The 26,690-nt window shown below is 45.1% G+C and overlaps 2 protein-coding genes across 2 annotated transcripts in view; both read right to left on the bottom strand.

Moving 5' to 3' along the window:
- LOC122700799 (protocadherin gamma-A2-like) overlaps positions 1–26,690 on the bottom strand; it is a 177,193-nt gene that overhangs the window by 81,998 nt on the left and 68,505 nt on the right. The gene's annotated exons all lie outside the window — the stretch shown is intronic.
- Positions 11,183–16,924, bottom strand: LOC122700287 (protocadherin gamma-B7-like). Its single transcript, XM_043913042.1, has 2 exons — positions 12,259–16,924; positions 11,183–11,436 (listed from the first exon to the last, which is right to left on the bottom strand). The coding sequence occupies exons 1-2, from the start codon at positions 14,674–14,676 to the stop codon at positions 11,404–11,406; spliced, it is 2,451 nt and encodes an 816-aa protein (XP_043768977.1). The 5' UTR covers positions 14,677–16,924; the 3' UTR covers positions 11,183–11,403.

The following is a 26,690-nucleotide window of genomic DNA, read 5'->3' as shown; positions in this document are numbered from 1 at the left end:
CTCCGGAACGCTCACACGGTACTCGGATTGAGCAAACGCTGGTGCGTTGTCGTTCGCATCAAGGACCATCACACGGATGCGCGCAGTGCTAGTGCGGACTGGATCGCCCCCGTCGGAGGCCGTGAGAACCAGGTGGTGAACGGCCTTTTCCTCGCGGTCCAGGACGCGCTCCAGCACCAATTCCGGGTACTTATTACCGTCAGCTCCGCTTTGCACGTCAAGGGAGAAGTGAGTATCACTGCTGAGATCGTAGCTCTGGAGTGAATTCTTCCCTATATCCGGATCCCAAGCGTGGGGAAGGGGGAACCTCATCCCTTTAGCTGCGTGTTCACTCATTTTTATTTCTAATTCACCTTCCTGGAAATATGGGGCGTTATCATTAATGTCCCTCACTTCTACCACAACCCCGTATATTTTCACTTGATCCTCCATCAGAATCTCCAGATTCAGTTGACACTTGACGGCCCCCATACAGAGCTCCTCCCGGTCGATCCTGCCCGCAGTGACCAAGCTGCCGCTCCGCGGGTTCAGAGCGAAAAGTTGTGTCCTACCTCTGGAGACGATGCGGACTCCGCGCTCCTCCAGTTCCTGAGGTTCCAACCCCAGATCCTTGGCGATGTTCCCCACCCTAGAGCCTTTCTCCAGCTCCTCGGGAACTGAATAATAGATTTGTGTGCCTCCAGTTTCCCACAGAACCCCCAGGAGAACCCCCAGCAAGACTAGCTTTTTGCAGTCCCCGTGCATTCGCGCAGGAATCATTGTCACTTTCCTTGAGTACTACTTCAGTTCTTCCTTTGATCAGCGAAGTCCGGATCAGCTCACTCGTCCTTAAAAGCCCACAGTTTGGGGACCCGAGCTCCTCTGCTGTTTCCTCAGAGTCCGAGAGATGGTTAATTTTTCTCTGTGCTTGTGCTTCACGCGCGTGCACGGCTGGCAGGAGCGCTCTGCTCGTCTCTCCCGGTTGGTGAACAGCGGCGCTCAGAGTCCTAACCAATTACTGCACAGTCTTAAAGTCCGGGAAACCATTTTGGTTTCTAGACCTTAAATAGCTCCACCTACTGTTCTTCAAACAGGGATGAAAGTGGACCCAACTAAAACTACTGTATTCATCTTATTTGGAATTTCAGTGAACTTTTTATTCCCCTAAACTTCTCATATACAGCCACCTTCCTGAGATTATTTTCTGTACCTGTATGAATATTCTGATTTTGCTGATGAGCTTTTTTTTTTTTTTGCTGATGAGCTTTTACATGAAGTTTCTATACACAATAAATTTAACCATGTAATTTTAGTACACCAGCTTTGGTATCACCCCCCAACACACATACATACCTATTATGGGAATCTCCTAAGGCGGTTCATGTTTTGAGAAATTATATAACAATAATTTTAAAATTCTCACTCAACTAAAATCTGGGGCAAAAATTTTCAGTAGATTCTTAAATTTGCCTAAATGAAGAACTACTTTAACAGGTTGTTGACATTTAGCGTTTAAAAATCAGAATTCTACAATAATATGGCAACCTAAAGAAACGTGATTGCACACATTATCAGAATCACACTTGACAGGAAATCAAGTGAAGAAGACACACATTTATAGAACAAACTAGAAGCATTCCAGAGACACTGGTTCAAGATGGCAGAGTAGAAAGACATGTGCTCACCTACTCCTTCAAGAGCACCAAAAGCACAATGAATTGCTAAGCAAACATGGACAGAAAGATGCAGAACCCACCAAAAAAGATACCCCACATCCAAAGTCAAAGGAGAAGCTGCAATGAGATGGTAGGAGGGGCACAATCACAATAAGATAAAAAAAAAAAGAAAGCATTCCAACTAGCATTTGCTGGGGATATGGGTAGGACTCTACTAATATATTTCAAAAGAATGTGTAGGATCAGTATCCTGTGAAAAACCACAATGGAAAAGAATTTGAAAAAGAATATGTATATATGAATGACTGCAGTACATAAGAAACTAACACAACACTGTAAATCAACTATACTTCAGTTAAAAAAGAGAATGTGTAGGAAGATTATAAACCAAAATATTATAAACTCACCTTTTTCTCGGAAACATCAAATTCCAGTTACTGACACTTACTGGTAATATATTTGGAAGCCCACCAAAATATAGGGGAAAAAAAATCTCACTATTGTGCTTTCACATATGTAAATATTTATATTATGAGGATAAGCATATTTGGCAGGTATACCATAAAGAACATCTTTAACACTGCAATGAAATCAACAGATAGCTCTGAGAAGAAGTAGGATATAAAATTTATCTGTTCAGTTGTACTCAAAGAATCCCCTAGCAAATGTACCTAAATATTATGTAGTCATTATTATGTCCTTAATTTTAAAGTCTGTATGCATTCCCCTCTCACTTTGTAGTTAAAAGAGTAAAGAAAAGCCTTATATGCTAAGATATTGATGTTCTAAAAAAGAGAAATACCCACAGGAAAAAATTATGCTTCCATTAAAAATATGTGAATGGCAGCAGCATTATACTATCCACATCTCACAGTAAGAGAGATTTTGTGTGGGGATAATAGAATAGAAACTCAGATGAAATTGTCAAAATATTTTAAATACTTGAGGGTTAACAATAAGAGTTGCTGACCTACCCAGAAAGAAACAGAAAAGACAGAGTGGGCAAACAAAAGTGAAGCGATAGTGGATATAATCTGTTTAAGATTTTTTCTTTCTTAAATACTGTTTTAAAAATAATCCAAACCCATCTGCAGATGAAAGGCATTCATTAAACTCACTTGAAGAGAAGCAACAGAGTTACAGCTTAACTTGTTATTCTCCTCAGTGACACTTACTACCAAAGAAGCTTCATTAGAAAGATCTTGTGGGGACACCACTTCTGGCGTCAAGGTGAGAAAGTCGAACCTTGGTTTCTGAGAATCCGCAACGCACAGATTGTAGGAATAAGGCAAAGTCCCCTCACTGTAGTTGGGGAGAACCACAGGTCCAGTCTTAGAACAGAGATCAGATTGAAAACAGCCCCAGGTGGCAAGTCTAGAGAAGCGTCGAAAGCGCAGGACGACGGCCAGAATCACCGCGAGGAGGAAGAGCACCGAGATCAAGGCCAAGGCCACCACCAGGTAAAACTGTAGCTCAGCCTGGGGGTCAGAGGGCGCAGGCCGGTCACTGAGGTCCGGCAGCGCCTCCTGCAGGCTGTCGGCGAAAACCAGGAGCAGCGTGGCGGTGGCCGAGAGGGGCGGCTGTCCCCCATCGCGCACAGCGACCAGCAGGCGCTGGCGGGCCGCGTCCCTGTCGCCCAAGGCCCGCGCCGTGCGCACCTCGCCCGTGCGCAGCCCCACGCTGAACAGTCCGGGCTCGCTGGCCTGCAGCACGTGGTAGGACAGCCAGGCGTTGTGTCCAGAGTCTGCGTCCACTGCCACCACCTTGGTGACCAGGTAGCCGGGCTGCGCGGCGCGGGGCACCGTGTCGAAGAGCGCCGAGCCGTCGGGTCCCAGCGCCGGGTACAGCACCCTGGGTGCGTTGTCGTTGCGGTCGCCCACCAGCACGCGCAGGCTCACGTTGGTGCTGAGCGCGGGCGAGCCGTGGTCGCGGGCCTGCAGCGTCAGCTCGAAGGCGCGCAGCTGCTCGTGGTCGAAGGCGCGCTGCGCGAACACCACGCCGCTCTGCGGATTCACGGACACGTAGGACGACAGCGCGCGTGGCTCCAGGTCGCTGGCCACGATGGAGTAGGAGACGTGGCCATTGGGTCCCAGGTCGGGATCCGAGGCGCTGACTTGCGCGATGGAGGCGCCGGCTGGGTTGTTCTCTGCCACGTGGACCACGTAAGAGGCCTGGTGGAAAACTGGAGCGTTGTCGTTGACATCGGTGATTCGTAGAGTAACGCTTCTGCTGAAGGAGAGGGGCGGCTTGCCCCTGTCTGTGGCTGCGATGGTGACATTGTACTCCGGGGTCTGCTCCCGGTCCAGGGCCCCATCTGTCACAAGCTTGTAGTAATTATTGGCAGAAGATTCAATTCGAAAAGGAACTTTTTCTTTTATGAGACATGTGACCTCCCCATTTTCTCCCAAATCTTTGTCATGTGTTTTGAACAGAGCAATCACGGTTCCGGGTTTGGCATCCTCGGTTATGGAACTAGACACCGAAGTGAAAACCACCTCTGGGGCATTGTCGTTCTCATCTAAAATGTCCAGTATAACTTTACACTCACTGGTCATGCCTCCACCGTCCTTGGCTTCTATGCTTATGGTATAACTGCTACTGATTTCAAAGTCTATAGGACCATTGGATTTAACTTCTCCACTTTGATGATCCAGCACAAACATGTTTCCAATACCTCGCAGTGTTTTGAAGGAGTAGGTGATCTCTGCATTGATGCCCTCATCCTGGTCAGTGGCCTTCACCTTTAGAACAAAAGTGCCTGGGGGTGAGTTCTCACGCAGGCTAACTTTGTATACATCCTGACTGAACACTGGGGGGTTATCATTGGCATCAGTGACCTTGACCCTGATTTGAGTGGTGCCAGTTTGGACGGGATCACCCCCGTCCACTGCTGTCAAGACCAGGAGGTGGGAACTCTGTTGCTCCCTGTCCAGGGGCTTCTCCAGCACTAATTCTGGGGCATTCTTGCCTTCAGTCTTATCCTCAACCATCAGAGAGAAATGCTCACTATAGCTCAGTTGGTAACTCTGGAGAGAGTTAGGCCCTACATCTGCATCAATAGCTGATTCCAGACCAAACCGAGTTCCTGGAATTGCAAACTCGTTGATTTGTAAAACGATGTTATTTGGGGGGAAATGAGGTGGATTGTCATTTATATCTTCTATTATCACGTTTATGTGAAAAACATTTAGAGGATTCTCTGCTACAATTTCCAAGGGTACAACACACAAAGGGTTTTGGGGACAGAGTGACTCCCGATCTATTCTGTCACTCACAAGTAAGTTCCCATTCTCCGTGTTTACAGTAAAGTATAGTTTCTCAGAACTAACTCTGAGGTTGCGGGTCAATAAATCCTGTACATGCAGCCCCAGGTCCTCGGCCAGATTCCCCACCACGGAGCCTCTGGTCATTTCTTCTGGAATAGAATAGCGGATCTGTTCGGAAAGCGCCCCGCAAAACAAAGGCAGCAAGAAAGGAAAGAGTACTTGCCGCCGCCGGGTACTGCTTCTCTGCTTCACCCTATTTCCCATTCTTCTCTGCGATGCTGCAGCCTCCGACGTGAAGAGATGGTTTGCAAACTGCGTTTAAAATATTTACACTGATCACATAGAAAACTCAACGCTCCCAGTTTGAAGACAACCCAATCGGTATTCCGGAATCAGATTTGCGGAGTAGCGAGCCTGAGAACGGGCTACTCTTCTTCGGACTTGCTTCTGTGACTGCGCAAGAAATCACTCAGGTAGACGCGGAAAGCTAGTTCTTGCAGCGCATTGGCCAACAGCGGCGCTCGGAGTCTATTTAGCAAACTGCAGTCCGAAGCCTTGTAAATAATGGGATTCAGTATTCCAGCAGATATGTTGAACTAATGTATGGTGAATGAGGCAGTTTAGGAGTTTTGGATGGGTCTATTTTCCAGTGTTTATTACCAAAGAGGGTTCCGTAGAGATGAGAGCCTATAGAAGAGTCATTAATCCAATAATGAGGAAAGTTTGTCTTTTTCTAATTAGAGGAAATGCACATATTGGAAGAACAAAGGCAGTCTTCCTCCAGACTTAGAACAAAGACCACGTGGAAAAACAGCCCCACCAAGTGGTTTGGGGAAAATTTGACACCTGTGGAATGATACCCAGTATTATCTTCAATCTGATATGCATATGAGTTTCCTCCTTTCATCAGAAAAGGAGAGATCAGAGTTGTGTAGGGCATTACTCAGGGTAAGAATAGCCAATACCATAAAGTCTTCCTTGTTACTTATCAAAGAGATTTATGAAAAGAATTATGAAGTGTTTTACACTTTCATCATAAAGATAATATAAAAGTGTACCCTAGTAGGCTACTATAGGAATTTAATGCCATGAAATGTGAGGGTTTTATTTTTATTCTTTTATTTAACTGTACCTTATGTTGCATTTCAACAGAACTTTATCTACCTCTAATCAAAATAACCTTCTTAATCTCAAGTGTCAAAACCAGCCTTTCCATTTTGTTCTCTAAGATCTTGGTTGCCAACTCCTAACTAGTTCAGATTATGTTTTTTAAAAATATGGAACAACCTCCCTCTCCCAGCAAAAGCCTCATATTCTTTTTATTCAACTAGTTTCCATTCAAGTAAAATGCCTTAAATCTTTTTCCTCAGTTTGGAATCTCATAGCATAAATTCTATCCTGATGATGCTCAAAACACTCAACATTTTTCTTGACTTCAAGACAAATTTAGGCATCTGTTGCAGGACTTCCCTTTCCTTTCAGCTGAAATTCTTTTTGCTCAAACATTAGATACTCAATTTATAGTGAATTATAGTAAGGTCAGTTCTGAAATGAGAAGGGATATCTTAAAAGGAAAGGTGAATATGCAAGTAATCTGGGCCAAATATCTAGAAGTGCTGTGAGAGTGTTGAGCTCAATTGTTGACTATGGAGATGATTCCTGAGATCAATACCCTAGAAAAGTTTCCTTTCCTCCCTTAACTTTCCTAGACATTGCTTCAGATAACACATTATTAGGTAACTATTAGGTTCAATAACAAGGTGGTTCTGAATGTAAGAACTGATTATGAAAAAAAGTGAAAGTATTAATCATTCAATTGTGTCTGGCTCTTTGTGTCCCCATGGACTGTAGCCCACCAGGGTCCTCTGTCTGTGGAGTTCTCCAGGCAAGAATACTGGAGTAGGTAGCCATTCCATTCTCCAGAGGATCTTGCCCACTCAGGGATCAAACCCAGGTCTCGTTCATTGCGGCAAATTCTTTACCGTCTGAGCCGTCATGGAAGCCCCAAGGACTGAGTGTACCAGTATTTAATATAAAAATGAGTTTATATGAAACTAACACAGTGTGGTAAATCAACTATACTTCAGTTTTAAAAATGAGTTTACACACATAGAGAATAGACTTGTCATTGCCAAGGGGAAGAAGGGGTGGAGGAGGGAAGGATTGGGAGTTTGGGATTAGCAGATGAAACTATTATAAGGATGGATGGATAAACAACAAGCCCTACTTTATAGCACAAGGGACTATATTCAACATCCTGTGATAAACCATAATGAGAAAAAAGCATATGTATATAGTGAAAGTGAAAGTCGCTCAGTTGTGTCCGACTCTTTGAGACCCCATGTAGTATACAGTCCATGGAATTCTCTAGGCCAGAATACTGGAGTAGGTAGTCTTTCCCTTCTCCAGGGGATCTTCCCAACCCAGGGGTTGAATCCAGGTCTCCCACACTGCAGGTGGATTCTACCAGCTGAGCCACAAGGGAAGTCCAAGAATACTGGAGTAGGTAGCTTATCCCTTCTCCAGAGGATCTTCCTGACCCAGGAATCTAACTGGGGTCTTCTGCATTGCAGGTGGATTCTTTATCAACTGAACTATGAGGGAAGCCCATATGTGTGTGTGTGTGTATATTCCATAGAATGTAATCAATTTTTCTATGCAGCACAAATTAACATTGTAAATCAACCATACTTCAATAAAATGCTTTAAAGTGAGTTTGCAAAGGAAATAAAGATGAGTCCAAGGCTCCTAAGCATACTGAAAACAAACAAAAATATCCAGAGGAATACCAGCTAAATTAATCTCATGAAGTCTGAATACCCACTCCATCTCTTATATTCACAAAATATTCCATATGAATAAATCTAAAAAATGTAAACATGTTTAGCCAATTTGAAAATAACTTTTTGAGAAGCACTGGATCAAAATTAAAAGTTATTTCTATAGGAGAATTTACTACATTAAAAAAATTCCTCAACAATACACAGACACTAAAGTTCAAGTAAAAGAATAAAAGGAAATAACACCAGTTCTACAATTCAACTACTTCTTCAGAACAATCTAATGATTTCACTGTATAAATAGAAAAGATGTCTAGAACTTAAGGGGGAAAATATGTTCTACATTTTCTCTCCCAAGAGAGCCTCATATTTAAAAGGGAGTCAGTATGTCTTATTTTAATGACGAAAAGAAATGAGATCAGGTTGAAATAATCAACAGAAGCTAAACATATTGCTAGTCACCAAAAGTCAAAAGAGAATTGTTTTGTGCTCAGAAAAAAAAGCTGATGTGTGTAAAAGTGTATATGTGTGAGTATGTGTGTATATGTATTATAGATGAGGAAAAAGAGCTAGAGTAAGTATGCTGTTGAATCAACTTGAATATTAGAAGTAAAACAATTAATTGTAGAATATAATTATACATCCATGGAGGCAATACAAAGCTGAAATGAAATAAATAAAAATGTTTATGAATCATTAACTTGAACACAACCAGTTTACATTGATAGCCAAATACTGATGATAGAAAAATATTACTAAAATTCAACTTAAAACCAAGCAAGCCATGATAACACAACTGGACCTCTGAAATTAAAACAAAGAAACAAAAGAACCTGCCAGGACCAAAAGAAAAAAAAACTTTCACAAAACCTTTCTGAAAACTAATGATAACTTGATGAGGTAAAGCACAAAATTTCACATGCTTTTGCTTTATAAAAGAACATACGCCCCCTCCCAAACAGTTTATACAACAGGCTCAGGAAAAGAAAAAAGTCATTTAAAAAGACCTATGCACAGACATCAACAATAGGAAGGCAGGAAATAAATCTCACCTGATTACCAGTAGGATCATATTTGCCTAAACCTGCAGCTGAATCTTCAGTTATCAAAAGAGGCTCGCTTTTCCCACAGCTCTCCTGGCTGATGAGCGTGTCCGCGTAGTTCGGCTGCGGGAAGATCACGTGACTCCCCCGAGAGTCCGCGGTGAGCGACACCTCGTGCGAATAGGTCTGCAGGAAAGCCCGCACCCCGTCCACGCCCACAAACTGAGACGCCGGCACGCCAGCCAACCCGCTGCCCGAAGTCTGGAGCAGACGCGACAGGTGCCAGCGCCGCAATCTGAGCGTCAGTAGCACGATGACAAAGGCTAGGAAGACACAGGAGACCGCGGCCACCGCCACCACCAGATAGAGTGTGAGGCCTGAGTCTTCGGGGCTGGCTGGAGACTCCAGACTGCCTAAATCAGCCAGGACATCGGGGATGCTGTCAGCCACAGCCACAGTGAGCGTGACGATGGCTGAGAGAGGGGGCTGGCCGTGGTCCTGGACCGCCACCACCAGGCTCTGCTTGAGCGCGTCTCTGTCCAGCAGCGCCCGCGCTGTGCGCACCTCGCCCGTGTGCAGCCCCACCGAGAAGAGTCCTGGCTCGCTGGCCTTGAGCAGGCGGTAGGACAGCCAGGCGTTCTGTCCCGAGTCTCTGTCCACTGCCACCACCTTGGTGACCAGGTAGCCGGGCTCTGCTGAGCGGGGTGCCAGCTCCACACCAGTGGAACCATCCGTGGGGAGGGCAGGGTATAAGATTTCTGGCACGTTGTCATTCTGGTCGAGCACGAATATGCTCAGTGATACATTGCTGCTGAGTGGTGGGTTCCCACTGTCATGCGCTGTCACCCACAACTGCAGTTCATGGAACTGTTCATAGTCGAAGGAACACAGGGCATACAGAACACCGGTGTCTGAGTTTATGGAGACGTAGGAGGATAGAGGTGCTCCCTGGAGGGTATCCTCTGCCAGAGAATAAGTGACCTGGGCATTCTCTTTACTGTCCTGGTCGAGTGCAGTCACCGAGAAGAAGGAGGCCCCTCTGGGGTTGTTTTCCAGAATGTAGGCAGAATAAGAGGAGTGAGTAAAAGCGGGGGGGTTATCATTGTCATCTGCTACATTCAGTAAAATGTGAGTTTCTGTAGATAAGGGTGGACTTCCCTGATCTGTCGCTGTCAGTGTTATATCATAGCTCTGAACCTGCTCCCTGTCCAATGCTCTGTTTGTTATCAACTTGTAATAATTTCCGTAAGTCTTTTCTAGTTCAAAAGGCAGGTTATTTGGAATGAAACAGGAGACTTGACCATTTTCTCCGGAGTCTTGATCTTGCACATTTAGAAGAGCAATCACTGTACCAGGAGGAGAGTTTTCCAGCACTGAATTAGTAGAAGATGTGATAGTTATTTCTGGAGCATTATCATTCACATCCAGGACTGTGACCAACATTTTAGCAGTGGTAGAGAGACCTCCACCATCTTGGGCTTGAATTTCCATCTCATAAAATCTATATTTCTCAAAATCCAAAGAACCCTGTATTAAGACTTCTCCAGATTGGGAATCCAACTGGAATATCTCAGAAGCTTTGCTTTCCATATTTAGAAATGAATACACCACTTCCCCATTGATTCCTTCATCTGGATCAGTTGCGTTTACCGTGAGCACCCGAATTCCAGAGCTGAGGTTCTCAGCAACACTCACTTCATATACAGAATGCGTAAACTTTGGGATATGGTCATTTATATCAAGAACCACAACACGGATGGGAACAGTGCCCTGGCGGATGGGATCTCCTCCATCTAAGGCTGTGAGGAGGAGGTGATGAGCAGCCTGTTTTTCCCGGTCCAGGCTCCCCTCCAGCACTAGCTCAGGATTCTTGGCCCCTTCCGTTTTGCCTCGCCCTTGCAAGGAAAAGTAGCTGTTAGGATTGAGCTGGTAGCGCTGGAGGGAGTTCATTCCCACGTCTGGATCCCTAGCGTTAGGAAGAGGAAATCGCGATCCTGGAGTTGCGTGCTCACTGACTTTTATCTCTACTTCCTCCTCCCGGAAGCTGGGGGCGTTATCATTAATATCCATTATTTCCACCTCCACTCCGTAAATCTTCAGGGTGTCTTCCACAAGTATCTCCATGTTTAAAAAACAGGAGGAAACCGCCTCACATAGCTCCTCCCGGTCTATCCTACCCGCGGTGGTCAAGCTGCCACTTCGCGGATTTAGAGCGAAAAGCTGCGTCTTTCCTCTGGAGACAATGCGGACTCCGCGCTCCGCCAGTTCCCTGGGCTCCAGCCCCAGGTCCTTGGAAATATTGCCCACGAAGAAGCCTTTTTCTGTCTCTTCCGGCACCAAGTATCGGATCTGCCCGGCCCCCGACTCCTGCAGCGTCCCCAGGAAAATATACAGTAGGACCAGCCCCCTGCGATCCAGAAGCAGTTGCCGATTCGCCATGGCTGAGCCGATATTCCGCGGTTTCTTGAGCCTTTTGGTTCTGAATCAGCTTATGTGTCTACGAAGTCCCTGGCCGACTACATCCAAAAATATATTAGAGAGCGAAGAGAAGTACTTTTACGTTTTCAGCATCCGGATCTGTGAGTATCCACCTCACTCAGCTTTGTGAGGTAGAGGTAGGGGGGAGGGAGGGATTCTGTAGCTTGAAGCTTCCCGTTCCCTAATTGGTGAACAGCGGCGCCTGGAGCCCAATCTTATTATTGCAACGAGAAAGAAAAACGCAACTATTGTTCCTGTTCGGAAGTTATTACATTTCCCTCTTTGAGAATCGCAAGTATTTGTAAAGCATAAAATTGCAGACAATAAAGTTAGGTGATATGATGTTAAAGGTTTAGCAAGAGCACTTATGAAAAGAATAATTATTAAAAAGGCTTGCTAATCTTAAATTTTTTTCAGACTACTGGAACTGAAAACTTGCAGGTTAGATTTGATTCCCTTTGGCTTTTATTGACTGAAGGGAGCAGTATTTGTGGTTGTGTAACTAGCACTGTTCCAACAAAATCATCAGTTAGGATTATGACTATAATTCTTACCATTGTTTCTTTGTTGAGTAAAACAAAGATAAAACATTATAGAGAATGGGGATCGCATTAGAGTTGTCATTTAAAATACCACAATACAAATCTTAACTGTATTCCATATCCTTAATTAAAAGGTATTCTAGGAACTTCCCTGGTGGTCCAGTGGTTGAGACTCCATGCTTCCAGTGCAAAGAGGTGCAGCTTCAATCCCTGGTCAGGGAACTAATATCCCACATGCCACCGCAAAAAAAAAAAAAAAGGTATTCTATTTCATGAAAAATTGGCCTGAGCCTTCTCCATATACTTTACCTTAAAATATATTTGAATAGTAGAGGGTTTGCAGCATTGTAAACTTTAGTCTTAACAGTAATACCCATGGGTTTGAACTACATTTATTTTAGGAACTTTATCAAGAGATGGAATCTAAAATCTCAAAAAAGTGCTCTATTAGAATATATTGGCATACTGGAATATAAAAAGTATTAAGTACTTACCTGTTTAAAAGTGTTCTTATCTGCTTCAACACTAGGAGTTAAAATGCTACCCAATAGCACTGAAGAGCTATCTTTGTTGAGAATGTCTTGTGTGGCAGGACAGTGTTCAACAGATGTGAGAAAATTAAGTTCTGGATTAGTTTGATTCCCAGGCACACATAAATTATAGGCATAGGGCAACGTTCCCTCACTGTAGTTATGAGGAATCTCAGGACCAGACTTAGAACAAAGAATAGACCCAAAGAAGCCCCTGGCGCTGGGGCTGGAAGAGCTTCGAAGGCGCACGGCGATGGCCAGAATCACCGTAAGGAGGAAGAGGACCGAGATCAAGGCCAAGGCCACCACCAGGTAAAACTGCAGCTCAGACTGGGGGTCAGGGGGTGCCGGGCGGTCACTGAGGTCCGGCAGCGCCTCCTGCAGGCTGTCGGCGAAAACCAGGAGCAGCGTGGCGGTGGCCGAGAGGGGCGGCTGTCCCCCATCGCGCACAGCGACCAGCAGGCGCTGGCGGGCCGCGTCCCTGTCGCCCAAGGCCCTCGCCGTCCGCACCTCGCCCGTGCGCAGCCCCACGCTGAACAGTCCGGGCTCGCTGGCCTGCAGCACGTGGTAGGACAGCCAGGCGTTGTGTCCAGAGTCTGCGTCCACCGCCACCACCTTGGTGACCAGGTAGCCGGGCTGCGCGGCGCGGGGCACCGTGTCGAAGAGCGCCGAGCCGTCGGGTCCCAGCGCCGGGTACAGCACCCTGGGCGCGTTGTCGTTGCGGTCGCCCACCAGCACGCGCAGGCTCACGTTGGAGCTGAGCGCGGGCGAGCCGTGGTCGTGGGCCTGCAGCGTCAGCTGGAAGGCGCGCAGCTGCTCGTGGTCGAAGGCGCGCTGTGCGAACACCACGCCGCTCTGCGGATTCACGGACACGTAGGACGACAGCGCGCGTGGCTCCAGGTCGCTGGCCACGATGGAGTATGAGACCTGGCCGTTGGGTCCCAGGTCTGGGTCGCGAGCGCTGACTTGGGTGATGGAAGCGCCGGGTGGGTTGTTCTCTGCCACGTGGACCACATAGGAGGCCTGGTGGAAAACCGGAGCGTTGTCGTTGACATCAGTGATGCGTAGGGTAATGGTAGTGCTGGAGGAGAGGGGTGGCTTGCCCCGGTCAATGGCTGTGATAGTGACGTTGTATTGCGGAGTCCGTTCTCTGTCCAGGGCCCCATCTGTTACTAACTTGTAGTAATTATTAGAAGAAGAATGAATTTTAAACGGACTGTCTCTACTTAAATTACACGTGACTTCTCCATTTTCCTTGGAATCCTGGTCCCGTGTTTTGAAGAGAGCCACAACCATTCCTGGCGGGGAATCCTCTAAAATCTGATCTGAAAGAGAAGTGATGATTATTTCTGGGCTGTTGTCATTTTCGTCCAAAACCTCTATAATTACTTTACACCGTGTAGAGAGGGATCCTCTGTCCTTTGCTTCCACAACCATGGCGTATCTTCCTACATTTTCATAATCCAAGGGTTGATGAGTTATGATGTTTCCTGTAGCAGAATCCAGAGAGAACACGTGCCGGACTGTATCAGCCACACCAAGAAATGAGTAGGTGATCTCTGCATTGACGCCTTCGTCTTGATCGGTAGCGCTCACCCTCAGCACGAAGGTGCCTGGGGGCACATCTTCCCGAAGGCTGGCCTTGTACACATCTTGGCTGAACACAGGGGGGTTATCGTTGGCATCCACCACCAGGACTTGGATCTGAGCTGTGCCGCTTTGCGGCGGATCCCCGCTGTCTAAGGCTGTCAGCACCAAATGGTGAACGCTCTGCGTTTCTCGGTCCAGGGCCTTCTTCAATACCAGTTCTGGATATCTGCCCCCGTCAGGATTGTCTTTCACCACTAAGGAGAAATACTCATTAGGACTTAGTTGGTATTTGCTCAGTGAATTCATACTAATATCGGGATCATTTGCAGGCTCAAGAATTGTTCCAGTCCCCGGGCTGACAGATTCACTAATTTCTAAGAATATTTCATCCTTATGGAATTGAGGAGCATGGTCATTAATATCTTCAACAATCACAATGATATGAAAAATATTTAAAGGATTTTCCACCACGGCTTCCAACTGCAATTCACATCTTCTCTCTTTGCATATCTGCTCACGGTCTATTCGGTCCTTTACAAGTAAGTCCCCGCTCTCCGCGTCTACGTTGAAGAGCAGCTTCTCCGCACTAACTCTCAGCTTTCGAGCCGACACATCCAGGACACTGAGCCCTAGATCCCTGGCGAGATTCCCTACCACGGAGCCTTTGGCCAGCTCCTCGGGAATCGAGTAGCGGATCTGCTCGCAGAGCGCGGGGTAGAACAAAGGCAGCAGGAAGAGAAACAGTACCTGCCTCCGGTCAGCCGGGCGTGTCTGCGTGCAGCTCCCTCCCATTGCGCGCTCTAGTTCTTGCTGGGTCCCAGTCTTTCTAGTTGGAGAAAGTGCACATGGCACACTGGTAAAGCATTTGGCCCAGGACAGGCAGACCCCCAGTCTAGGGGCTGGGAATCCTTGTGCGCTAGGGAGAATCTGCGCGGCCAGGAGCCCCAGTGTATAAGCGGGTTTCCTTCTCTCTGTGTTGGTGGCTGCGCAGGAAATCCCTGCCTAAAGGCTGAGGAATCCCGGGCTTCAGAGCTTGCCCTGCACTGGCCGACAGCGGCGCCCAGAGGCTTCGTGTGGAACCGCAGCTTACGTTTTCTGCTTTATTTCAGGAAGTCTTTCTTTAAAGACAAGATGACCGCAGCTAAAATATTTGAACCTTATTCCTCCAGTGATTCTGTTTTCTTCATGAAACTTTTTTTTTCACATGGTCAAAACTATTATATATTGTGTTGACCAAAAGTTTGTAACATCTTACGGAAAAACCCGAATGAACTTTTTGGCTAAACCAATATTTTATATGTTAAAATTTTACATAGATATTGAATAGGGTGAAACAGTTCTTAAAAAATATATAAAAGGCACAGAAGAATGTCGAATGCAAAACAGATCTCCTATTCCATCGCCTACTGCTATCCAGTTCTATCAAGAGGCAATCACAGTAGATCCTTTAAAGAGTAAGTATCCACAAAGGAAAGTACTAAAGATGAGCATAAAAATTATTTTTGGTCTTAAATCTAGGCTTAATCCATCCCCCCATATTTAAGAACTAGAATACAACCACTTTAGTATTCATTACAGTCATCTAAGGTGTCCTATATTGCTTTAAAATAATTAGTATATTTCAACATATTTGCCAACAATAGCTACCATGCCAAAAGAGTAGCTTTTTTTAAACCTGTGTTTTTTCAAAATAATAGAATTATTTGAAATATATGCAGAATAATTTTGACTCTCATGGTCAGAAATGTAAAAGATTCAATTATTTGGAAGTTAAAAAATAAAAGTTATTGACTATAGCTCCAAAGATAGTAACTTTGCTCTTTTCCACAGACATATCCTTGAACAAAAGTTGAATGACATGGGAAAAAAAATCATGTCTCATAAACACTTTGAAACACATTAGGGCATGATTTGACTTTATGCTACCATATGAGTTTAGAAGAACATTAATATAAATTAATAGAATAGTTAGAGATCAAACCAAATACATCACTATCATCACTTTAAATGGACTCATCAGTAGTTCCACTGACCATCTGTTTAGAATTCTGTGTACTTCTCTGCTTGATTCACCTATCATGCAGAAATGACTTTTTTTAACTTTAAGTTTATTTTGACTGTAAATTTCAGAGTTTTCAGTTTCGGGTGGATCTTCCATTCTGTCTATAGTCACTGAAATTACTTTGGCATGCATCTTTGCTCCTGTACTTGGGAACATGTACCAGTCTATCTCCCCAAATTTTATATATATATATATATATATATATATTTATATATATATATATATTTCAGCCTTAGAGATTGGAGAATTTAACAAAAAAGTGCAGAGAAAGCAGAACCTCAAGTCTGCTTAACATAATACCTTCTATCGGTTCTCTGGAGTCCCTATAGAACAAGGAAAGTAAAATTAAAATGGTATATCTTCCACATGACAGTATGAAATTAGAATCACAGGCAAAATGGATGCTGCAGTGTTACCAGGTATGATTATACTTCAAAAATTTAAGCACATATTGTTATGAATTGTTAATGGAATATTACTGAAAATGGGCAGGATTTCCAGTAAGGCTAATGCATTTGTTTCTGACATTTACCTATTCTTACCAGGCCTGACTTCATAACAAGAGGCAGGGTTGTCTAAGGATTTCAGCATGTAGCCACCAGGAGAGCACACAAATTGACAAGACACTTCTATATGAAAGTCTTCTCTTAGGAATTGCGAGTACCATATGCAACAAAATTATAAAACACAAGACTCTGTGAAGCTAATCATAACAACCTATGATAATAAGCCTTCACTAGGATTAAGTGAATATTTACCAGAAAGTAAAAACATATTAGCCTTAATTATCATCAAGTAATTAATGGTTATTCTTAATTCTTAATTAATCCTTAATTCTATTCCTCAATGTTTTAGCCAGAAGCCAATGTCATTGAAATGGAGGGAAAAGTGAAAAAATTAGGATTAGGATCCCACCATCATGCTGCAAACCTAACAGTAAAACTAATCATAATTCTTAAAGGTGAGAAAAGGAGCAAAAACAGAACTCACTGGCACCAAAGGGGTATCTTCTACAGGAAACTTCGAATCATCTAACAAAGACAGAGGATCTTTTTTCTCACAGCTCTCCTGGCTGATAAGTGTGTCCGCGTAGTTGGGTTGCGGAAAGATCACATGACTCCTCCGCGAGTCCGCGGTGAGAGAGACCTCGTGGGAATAGGACTGCAGGAAAGTCCGTACCCCGTCCACGCCCACAAAGTTCGAGGCTGGTACGCCCAATCCGCCTCCGGAAGCCTGGAGCAGACGCGACGTGTGCCAGCCTCTCAGCTTGAGCGCCACCAGTACAATGACAAAGGCGAGGAAGACGCAGGAGACCGCGGCCACAGCCACCACCAGATACAGGGTGAGGTCTGAAGCATCAGAGGCCGGCGGGACCTCCAAGCTGCCCAGATCAGCAAGGACATCTGGGATGCTGTCGGCCACAGCCACCGTGAGCGTGACGGTAGCCGAGAGAGGGGGCTGCCCATGGTCCTGGACCACCACTACCAGGCTCTGCTTGAGCGCGTCTCTGTCCAGCAGGGCCCGCGCTGTGCGCACCTCGCCCGTGTGCAGCCCCACCGAGAAGAGTCCTGGCTCGCTGGCCTTGAGCAGGCGGTAGGACAGCCAGGCGTTCTGTCCCGAGTCTCTGTCCACTGCCACCACCTTGGTCACCAGGTATCCTGGCTCTGCAGAGCGGGGTGCCAGTTCCACGCCTGTGGAGCCATCGGTAGGGAGGGCAGGATACAGGATATCTGGCGCATTGTCATTCTGGTCCAGCACGAATATGCTCAGTGACACGTTGCTGCTGAGTGGTGGGTCCCCACTGTCAGTGGCTGTCACTTGCATCTGCAGATTACGGAACTGCTCATAGTCGAAGGATCGCAGTGCATATAGGACTCCTGTGTCAGAATTGATGGAGATATAGGACGATAGTGGTGCCCCCTGGATAGTGTCTTCAGCCAGGGAGTAAATAACCTGGGCATTTTCTTTGCTGTCTGGATCCAGTGCAGTCACCGAGAAGATGGAGGCACCTCTGGGGTTGTTCTCTGGGATATAGGTAAAGTAGGAGATGTGAGAGAACGTAGGTGGGTTGTCGTTGATATCTGCCACTTGCAGGGTGAAGTGAGTTTCTGTTGATAGGGGTGGAATTCCTCCATCTGTGGCTCTTAATGTGATATTGTAAGAGGATACCTGTTCCCTGTCAAGAACTGTGTGTGTCACCAATCTATAATAACTATCAATCGATTTTTCTAACTTAAATGGCAGATTCCCCAGTATGGAACAGGTGACCTGTCCATTCTGTCCAGAGTCCAGATCATGCACATTTAAAAGAGCTACAACAGTCCCTAGAGGTGAATCTTCCATCAGGGGACTAAACAGAGATGTGATGGTTACCTCTGGACTGTTGTCATTTACATCTTCTATTGTAATCAATACTTTAGCAGTTGCAAGATATGCCCCTCCATCTTCAGCTTGTATTTCTATTTCATAGAAACCTGTCTCTTCGTAATCTAGATTTTCTGATAGCTTTATTTCCCCAGTATTTTTGTTTAGTTGGAATTTCAACAATTGTGTGTCAGGTAATTTTCGGAATGAATATGTCACTTCTCCGTTGGCACCTTCATCCCTGTCGGTGGCGGTGACTGTCAATAACCGTGAGCCCACAGGCAAGTTCTCCGGGACACTCACTCGGTATTCAGGCAAACTGAAGACTGGTGCATTGTCATTTGCATCGAAAACAGTTACACTGATGAGGACAGTGCCAGATCGGAGAGGGTCTCCCCCGTCGACGGCAGTGAGAACCAGACGGTGCATTGCCTCTTCCTCGCGATCCAGGGCGTGCTCCAGCACCAGCTCCGGGGACTTAACGCCATTGACACGGCTTTGAACTGCTAGAGAGAAGTGCTTATTGGAGCTGAGCTGGTAGCTCTGTAGGGAGTTCACGCCCACATCTGGATCAACAGCTTCCGGGAGAGGAAAACGCATTCCTGGAGCGACGTTTTCATTAATTTTTACATCTAGATTTTCTGCTTGAAATTTTGGTGCATTATCATTGATATCAGTTACTTCTATTTCTACTCCGAAAAGTTTCACCCTATCTTCCACAAGAATGTTAAAACTCACCAGACACCGCGCGCTCTGAGCGCAGAGCTCCTCCCGGTCTATCCTGCCCGCGGTGACCAAGCTGCCGCTTCGCGGGTTCAGAGCAAAGAGCTGCGTCCTACCTCTGGAGACGATTCGGACTCCTCGCTCCGCTAGCTCCCGGGGCTCCAGTCCCAAGTCTTTGGAGATGTTGCCCACAAAAGAACCTCTCTCTAACTCCTCGGGAACCGAGTAGCGGATCTGCCGAGCTTCGGTCTCCCACGACATACAGAGGAGAAGGCAGAGCTGGACCAGCGCGATGAGGTAGGAGCGATTCCTTTGAGCGGCCATTGTTGTCTGGTGACGGGATTTTTGCTATGTCCTCACTGGGCACGCTGTGTTTTGGTTGATTCCTTTTTCATACTCGGGCTGCAGAAGTCTCTGCGGCCTGCGCACCTTCAATTCTGAAGTGAGTTTCGCTGCAGCCCTGGAGCTGGTTTGCAGTAACCGTGGAGCTTTGTGTAGCTGGAGCCCTGACAATCCGGATTGAGCGCTGGCTTCGGTTCTCTCGTAGTAGGTGAACAGCGGCGCTCAGAGTCCTCAGAAGTTACTGCACCCACTTATGTATGCAATAGAAAACAAAGGGGACTCTATTTTTTGTTGCATATTTTATTTTACATTTCTTCTTTAGTTTCTCAACTGATATCTGTAGTTTTCTTGTTGTTGTTTAGTCCCTAAGTCGTGTCCGACTCTTTTGCGACCCCATGGGCTGTACCCCGCCAGGTTCCTCTGTCCATGGGATTTCCCAGGCAAGAATACTGGAGGTGGATTGCCATTACTGGGTGGAATAAAGTGGAATGAAAGTACTACAGAGTATTAAATAATGGTCAATTAAATTTATATTTGCAACACTTATTTTCCCAATAGAAATATATCCACTTTCAAAGGGAAGTAATGCTTGTTTTCTTTCCTATGAGCTTCTAGCTATATTCAGAAAAGCCTTACAATTTTATTTGAAATTCTGATTTAAATGGTCCAACAGTGTTTAGTAGACATTCATATAGAGATTATTATGAGATAATCCCTTTTAATTCACTTAAAATTTTTAAATTTTAGATTGGTTAACTAATTATATTTAGCATTTAACTATTTTAGCTATAACTAACTAGCATTTAACTAACATTTAACTATATTAGCATTTAGCATTTAACTATTATGTTTAGCATTAAGATTCTGTAAAAGGCTTTCAAATTTTTCTAAAATAGTTTTATTGTGGCTCAATGAATTTTTTTGAAAAAATGTATTTTTATTATAGGTTATGAAGTTGAACCAAATGAGTTGAGCTGGTAATCACAAACTAAAAGGAACACGTCTCTATTGCAATGGGAAGAGAATACATACAAGTGCTATAAAACAATTTTTAAAAACAGAGTTAGAAATAGTGATGTGGGTTTTTAAAGAAATAAGCATATCAAATGACCTGTTTTCCTCAGGGTGTTGATGGCAATATAAATAATCTCTTTGCCCCCCCCCCCCATTTAACTCTTTAAAGATTTTATCTTTTGTCTTCAAAGATAATCAAGAGTCAGATATTGAGCACAGAGCACAATGACATTTCATTTGCTTTCTGAGAAATTCCTTATCTTCAATGTAGAGGAAAAAAGATTTGGAAAGAGTATAATTTGAGTACCAAGAAAAGTATATATAAAAGAAAAACCAGAAGGACCAAAAGTTGAAGAGAGAAATTCCTCTAGGGTAGTTAGTATTAAGGTTTGGGGCCCACAGCAACACTTGGCAGTAGAATGAAAGTTTTGACTCCTCTGCCAGGAAAACTGCATACATCTGTAACTTTGCATGCAATTTCAGGGATTCATGGATCTGCTCATTATGTCCCCTCAAATGCTTACAGTTTAATTTATATTTTTTCATAATCTAATTTTATTTTATTTTTGGCTGCACCATGTGGGATCTTAGTTCCCTGACCAAGGGTCGAAATCCCACTTCCTGTATTGGAAGCACAGAGTCTTAACCACTGGACTGCCAGGGAAGTCCCAACAGTTTTAAAAAATGTTAAAATAAATGAAGATACCAGAATACACATACAGGATTATCTGCAACACATGTTTCTTTGATATGAGCATCTGCTTTGATATTTAAGGAGTACCTGAATGTTATTAAACTTCAAACTATTTATTTGTTAAGAAGCCAAGACCACAGCCTGTTTGGCTAACTTAAGCTTGAAAAGATATCTCCAATTTAGTGACATCCTTTCTGAATTACAGGGCAACTTATGAACGAAATGAGTCTTGAAAATTCAGTCAGTAAAAACTGATAAGACAAGACAGTGATTAGTTATGGATTTTCTAAATATGATTCTAGATGTAAAAGTGAAATAGTATGCCCAAAATATGAAAAAAAATAGAATATTACAGAAGACAAAAAAAAAAAAAAAAAAGAAAGAAAGAAACTTACCGGTGTTAGGGTCTCAGGATGTGTAGCCAAGTCATTCCCACTATGAAGTGGAATTAGGGCCCCAGGAGAATCACCACACACTATGTCTTGAGTGGGATGCAAAGGCTCACTACATCTTAGAAAATTGAACTCTGTCTTTCCAGTATGGGCAACGCACAGATTGTACGAATAAGGTAAAGTTCCTTCACTGTAGTTGGGAGGAACCACGGGTCCAGACTTGACACAGAGACCAGGCTTAAAGCAGCCCCAAGCAGCAGGGCTGGAGGAGCGTCGCAGGTGCAGGGCGACCGCCAGAATCACTGCCAGGAGGAAGAGCACCGAGATCAAGGCCAAGGCCACCACCAGGTAAAACTGCAGCTCAGCCTGGGGGTCAGAGGGCGCGGGCCGGTCACTGAGGTCCGGCAGCGCCTCCTGCAGGCTGTCGGCGAAAACCAGGAGCAGCGTGGCGGTGGCCGAGAGGGGCGGCTGTCCCCCATCGCGCACAGCGACCAGCAGGCGCTGGCGGGCCGCGTCCCTGTCGCCCAAGGCCCGCGCCGTGCGCACCTCGCCCGTGCGCAGCCCCACGCTGAACAGTCCGGGCTCGCTGGCCTGCAGCACGTGGTAGGACAGCCAGGCGTTGTGTCCAGAGTCTGCGTCCACCGCCACCACCTTGGTGACCAGGTAGCCGGGCTGCGCGGCGCGGGGCACCGTGTCGAAGAGCGCCGAGCCGTCGGGCCCCAGCGCCGGGTACAGCACCCTGGGTGCGTTGTCGTTGCGGTCGCCCACCAGCACGCGCAGGCTCACGTTGGAGCTGAGCGCGGGCGAGCCGTGGTCGCGGGCCTGCAGCGTCAGCTCGAAGGCGCGCAGCTGCTCGTGGTCGAAGGCGCGCTGCGCGAACACCACGCCGCTCTGCGGGTTCACGGACACGTAGGACGACAGCGCGCGCGGCTCTAGGTCGCTGGCCACGATGGAGTACGAGACGTGGCCATTGGGCCCTAGGTCAGGGTCGGAGGCGCTGACTTGCGCGATGGAAGCTCCAGGAGGGTTATTTTCTCCCACGTGGACGACGTAGGAGGCCTGGTGGAAAAGCGGAGCATTGTCGTTGATGTCCGTGATGCGTAGGGTAACGGTAGTGCTGGAGGAGAGAGGAGGCTTGCCCCGGTCAGTAGCTGTGATGGTGACGTTGTATTCCACAGTCTGCTCTCGGTCTAGATCGCCATCTGTCACCAGCTTGTAGTAATTATTAGAAGAAGAATAAATCTTGAAAGGAACATCTCTTCCTACGTGACAGGTGACTTCTCCATTTTCTCCGGAATCCTGGTCCCGTGTTTTGAAAAGGGCAACAACCATTCCTGGTAGAGAACCCTCCAAAATCTGATCAGAGAGAGAAGTAATGATTATTTCCGGGATGTTGTCGTTTTCATCGAGGATATCTATGATTACTTTACATTGGGAAGAGAGACCACCTCCATCCTTTGCTTCCACTTCCATGGTGTATCTTTCTATATCCTCAAAATCCAAAGACTGGTTATTCTTAATCATGCCTGTTTTCTCATCCAATGAGAACTTGTGTCTTGTACTCTGAGCAGTGCTCCTGAAGTAGTAGTTTATTTCAGCATTGGCCCCCTCATCCTGGTCAGTGGCTGTCACCAGCAACACGGAGGACCCAGGGGGTAGATTTTCACTAACGCTAAGTCTATATTCTTCTTGGCTGAACACCGGGGGGTTATCATTGGTGTCCTTGACAGAGATTTCTATTTGAGCGGTGGCACTTCGTGGAGGGTCCCCTCCATCCAAGGCAGTCAATATCAAGCTATGGGATCGCTGCTCTTCTCGGTCGAGGGGTTTCTCCAAGGATAATTCTGGGTATCTGCCACCGTCAGAATTAACTCTAACCATTAATGAGAAATAAGGGTTAGGATTTATCTGATAATCTTTAACTGAGTTCATGTTTATATCGGGGTCAGTGGCAGGGTCCAGGGATATTCGTGCACCTACGGATACAGATTCAAAAATATCTAAATGTATTTCCTTTTTATCGAATTGAGGAGCATGGTCATTAATATCTTCAACAACCACAATGATATGAAAAATATTTAAAGGATTTTCCACCACGGCTTCCAACTGCAATTCACATCTTCTTCTCTCTTTGCATATCTGCTCACGGTCTATTCGGTCCTTTACAAGTAAGTCCCCGCTCTCCGCGTCTACGTTGAAGAGCAGCTTCTCCGCACTAACTCGCAGCTTTCGAGCCGACACATCCAGGACACTGAGCCCTAGATCCCTGGCGAGATTCCCTACCACGGAGCCTTTGGCCAGCTCCTCGGGAATCGAGTAGCGGATCTGCTCGCAGAGCGCGGGGTAGAACAAAGGCAGCAGGAAGAGAAACAGTACCTGCCTCCGGTCAGCCGGGCGTGTCTGCGTGCAGCTCCCTCCCATTGCGCGCTTTAGTTCTCGCTGGGTCCCAATCTTTCTGAAAAGCCAAAGAAACTGCAGTTCACGGCATCACGAGAAGAACTTTCGGCCCAGGACAGGCGAAGCTGGGAATCCGTTTGTGCTGGGCACACAGTGCCCAGCCAGGAGCCTGGGTGTGTGAGCGGGTTTCCTTCTCTCTATCTGTAGCTGCTCTGGAAATCCCAGCTGCTCTGGAAATCTCGGGTGTCAGCGCTAGCCCTGCACTGGCCGACAGCGGCGCCCAGAGGCTTCGTGTGGGATCGCAGTCTCATATTTTAGTCTTGAGACAATTTCTCTCCAGAATGTGTTGTTTTTCAGACGGTAGGTTGTGTCCAACTCTTTGCGACCCCATGGACTGTAGCCCGCCAAGATCTTCTATCCATGGTTTTTTTCCCAAGCAAGAATACTGGAGTAGGTTGCCATTTCCTTCTCCGGGGAATCTTCCTGGACCAGGGATCGAATTGTTGTCTCCTGCATTGGCAGGAGGATTCTTTACTACTGAGCCACCAAGGAAGCCCAAAATATATATCTATCTATAGATTATATAGTTATGTAATTGCCCAAGTTTTAGTTTTAGTAAAGTATACGGGCAGTGTTTTTATACTTAGTTTTTCAAGAAGTTTATTGTGGAAATTTTCCAACTTACAAAAGAAGTTAGGGAGCATTATTATTGAATCTTCATTTACCCCTGACCCAACTGCAAAGATGATCAACACAAGGTATTCTTTACTACATATTTCATTTACCTCATTGTTTTGAAGATATCCAAGATATTTTAATTAACTCTTCTTTAGAGACAAGACATTAAGATGGGGAAGAATTTTATCCTTAAGCCTATTATATAAACTGTTACCAATGCAAAAGTCCTGCCTGATTTAAGAAAACAAGAATTCAGCATTTTCCACAGTCTGCCCAATCATCCATCCAAAGAGCCTTATGGGCTGTTTTAAAAGACAAGTCACCTGTTATGGCACAGAATAGTAGTCACCTACCATGATATACAGTCTTCATAAATATTTCTGTTATTACTTTTTCCACATTAACACATATTTTAGTATTTATGTATACTAAGTACTAAAGGTTACTCCCCAAGACAGAAACTTTAAATGATAGTTTTCCTATTGCATGGTTAAAAATATGACCCTGAGCAATGCATTGTCTTTCCTACTTGCTTATGAATAAAGAGTATTTGAAATAATTAAAACATCTGTATGATGGACAGACATGTTTAGCCCTTATATTCAGCATGTTTAAAATAGAATTTTGAGTCAATTTCAAATATTATTTTCAAAGTCTCCTACAATGTCATTTATTACTCGAAATAACATTGTGTTAAAAATCACATTACATAATAATAATTATTCTCTTTATATCTAAAAGCCAGTGAATATTCTTAGAGCCTTCCTAGTAGTTCCTGAGAATATTTTTCTAAAACATCTCCCATATCCAAATTTATTTCTAGCCTAAAAAGTTGGAGTCATAAATAACAGTTGAAGAATAATTTTAATTTCCCATGTTTTGTCTTCTCATAGGGTCCAGTCCAAGAAAATGCTCTTCAGCAAATATAAAGTATAGGAGAATTTCAAACTATTAACAATTATAGTATTAAGAGGATGAGAACCAATGGTGTTAAAATTTTTCACAGAAATTAAATGTCTATTGTTTATAAACAGCAATTTTTTCACCATTAAAAGAATAAAACATGCTGTATGAGGATATGGAAATAATAACTGAAGCTTGAATCATCCTCAGAAATGATCTCTAAATGCAAACAACTTCTACAAACATGTGACCTGAAACACATCACCTCTCAGGGGTGTTGTCTGGTCATAGAAACAGAAGAGAAGCACTGAATTTGAGCTTTCACTTAGTTCTCCAAATAGAATGCATTTCTTATTAATTTACCCTTACAAAAATAGCATCAGCTGTAGACATGTTTTCAGAGTAAGAATTTCACAATGCAGCCATTGCAGACAACAAAAATAATAAATTTCAGGAATAGAAACCTGTCCTAAGAATTAGCAGTGAACTGTGGTCACCACTCAAGCAACCTTATCCAATGATAAGAGCCATGCCCAGTGCCTGATGATGAGGGCTGTCCCAAGAGGGTTTCCACTGACCCTAGGTTAATTATTATGAAAAAGCAAAGATTGTTTCAACGATGTAACCAATAAATGCCTCCTATATTGTTGTTCAGTCGCTAAGTCGTGTCCGACTCTTATAGGTGTTAGAGCAAAAAATTAGGCTTAGTGAAGATTTAAATGTATGGTGAGAAATATGTTAATATCAATTTACCTTAAATGAAAGCACTTAAAGAGAAAATCAATTTTTTTTAAGTAAAGAAAAAGACGAACTCACTGGAACGAAAGGGGTGTCTTCTATAGGAAACCTGGAATCATCTGAAACGCACAAAGGCTCGGTTTTTTCACAGCTCTCCTGGCTGATGAGCGCGTCCGCATAGTTCGGCTGCGGGAAGATCACGTGACTCCTCCGCGAGTCCGCGGTGAGCGAGACCTCGTGCGAATAGGTCTGCAGGAAAGCCCGCACCCCGTCCACGCCCACAAACTGAGACGCCGGCACGCCAGCCAACCCGCTGCCCGAAGCCTGGAGCAGACGCGACATGTGCCAGTGCCTCAGCCTAAGCGCCAGTAGCACGATGACAAAGGCGAGGAAGACGCAGGAGACCGCGGCCACCGCCACCACCAGGTAGAGTGTGAGGCCGGAGTCCTCGGGGTTGGCAGGAGAGTCAAGGTTGCCTAGATCAGCCAGGACGTCGGGG

The sequence above is a fragment of the Cervus elaphus genome, chromosome 9, assembly GCF_910594005.1.
Source record: "Cervus elaphus chromosome 9, mCerEla1.1, whole genome shotgun sequence".
NCBI lineage: Eukaryota > Metazoa > Chordata > Mammalia > Artiodactyla > Cervidae > Cervus > Cervus elaphus.
This window is presented reverse-complemented; position numbering and strand designations above follow the sequence as displayed.

What these genes read in the sequence shown, in the direction of transcription:
- LOC122700287 (XM_043913042.1), bottom strand. Translation starts at nt 14,676, where the DNA reads ATGGGAGGGAGCTGCACGCAGACACGCCCGGCTGACCGGAGGCAGGTA. An exon ending in ATAAGAACACTTTTAAACAG is followed by an intron (nt 11,437 to 12,258) that starts GTAAGTACTTAA and finishes TGCAATAATAAG; the next exon opens with ATTGGGCTCCAGGCGCCGCT.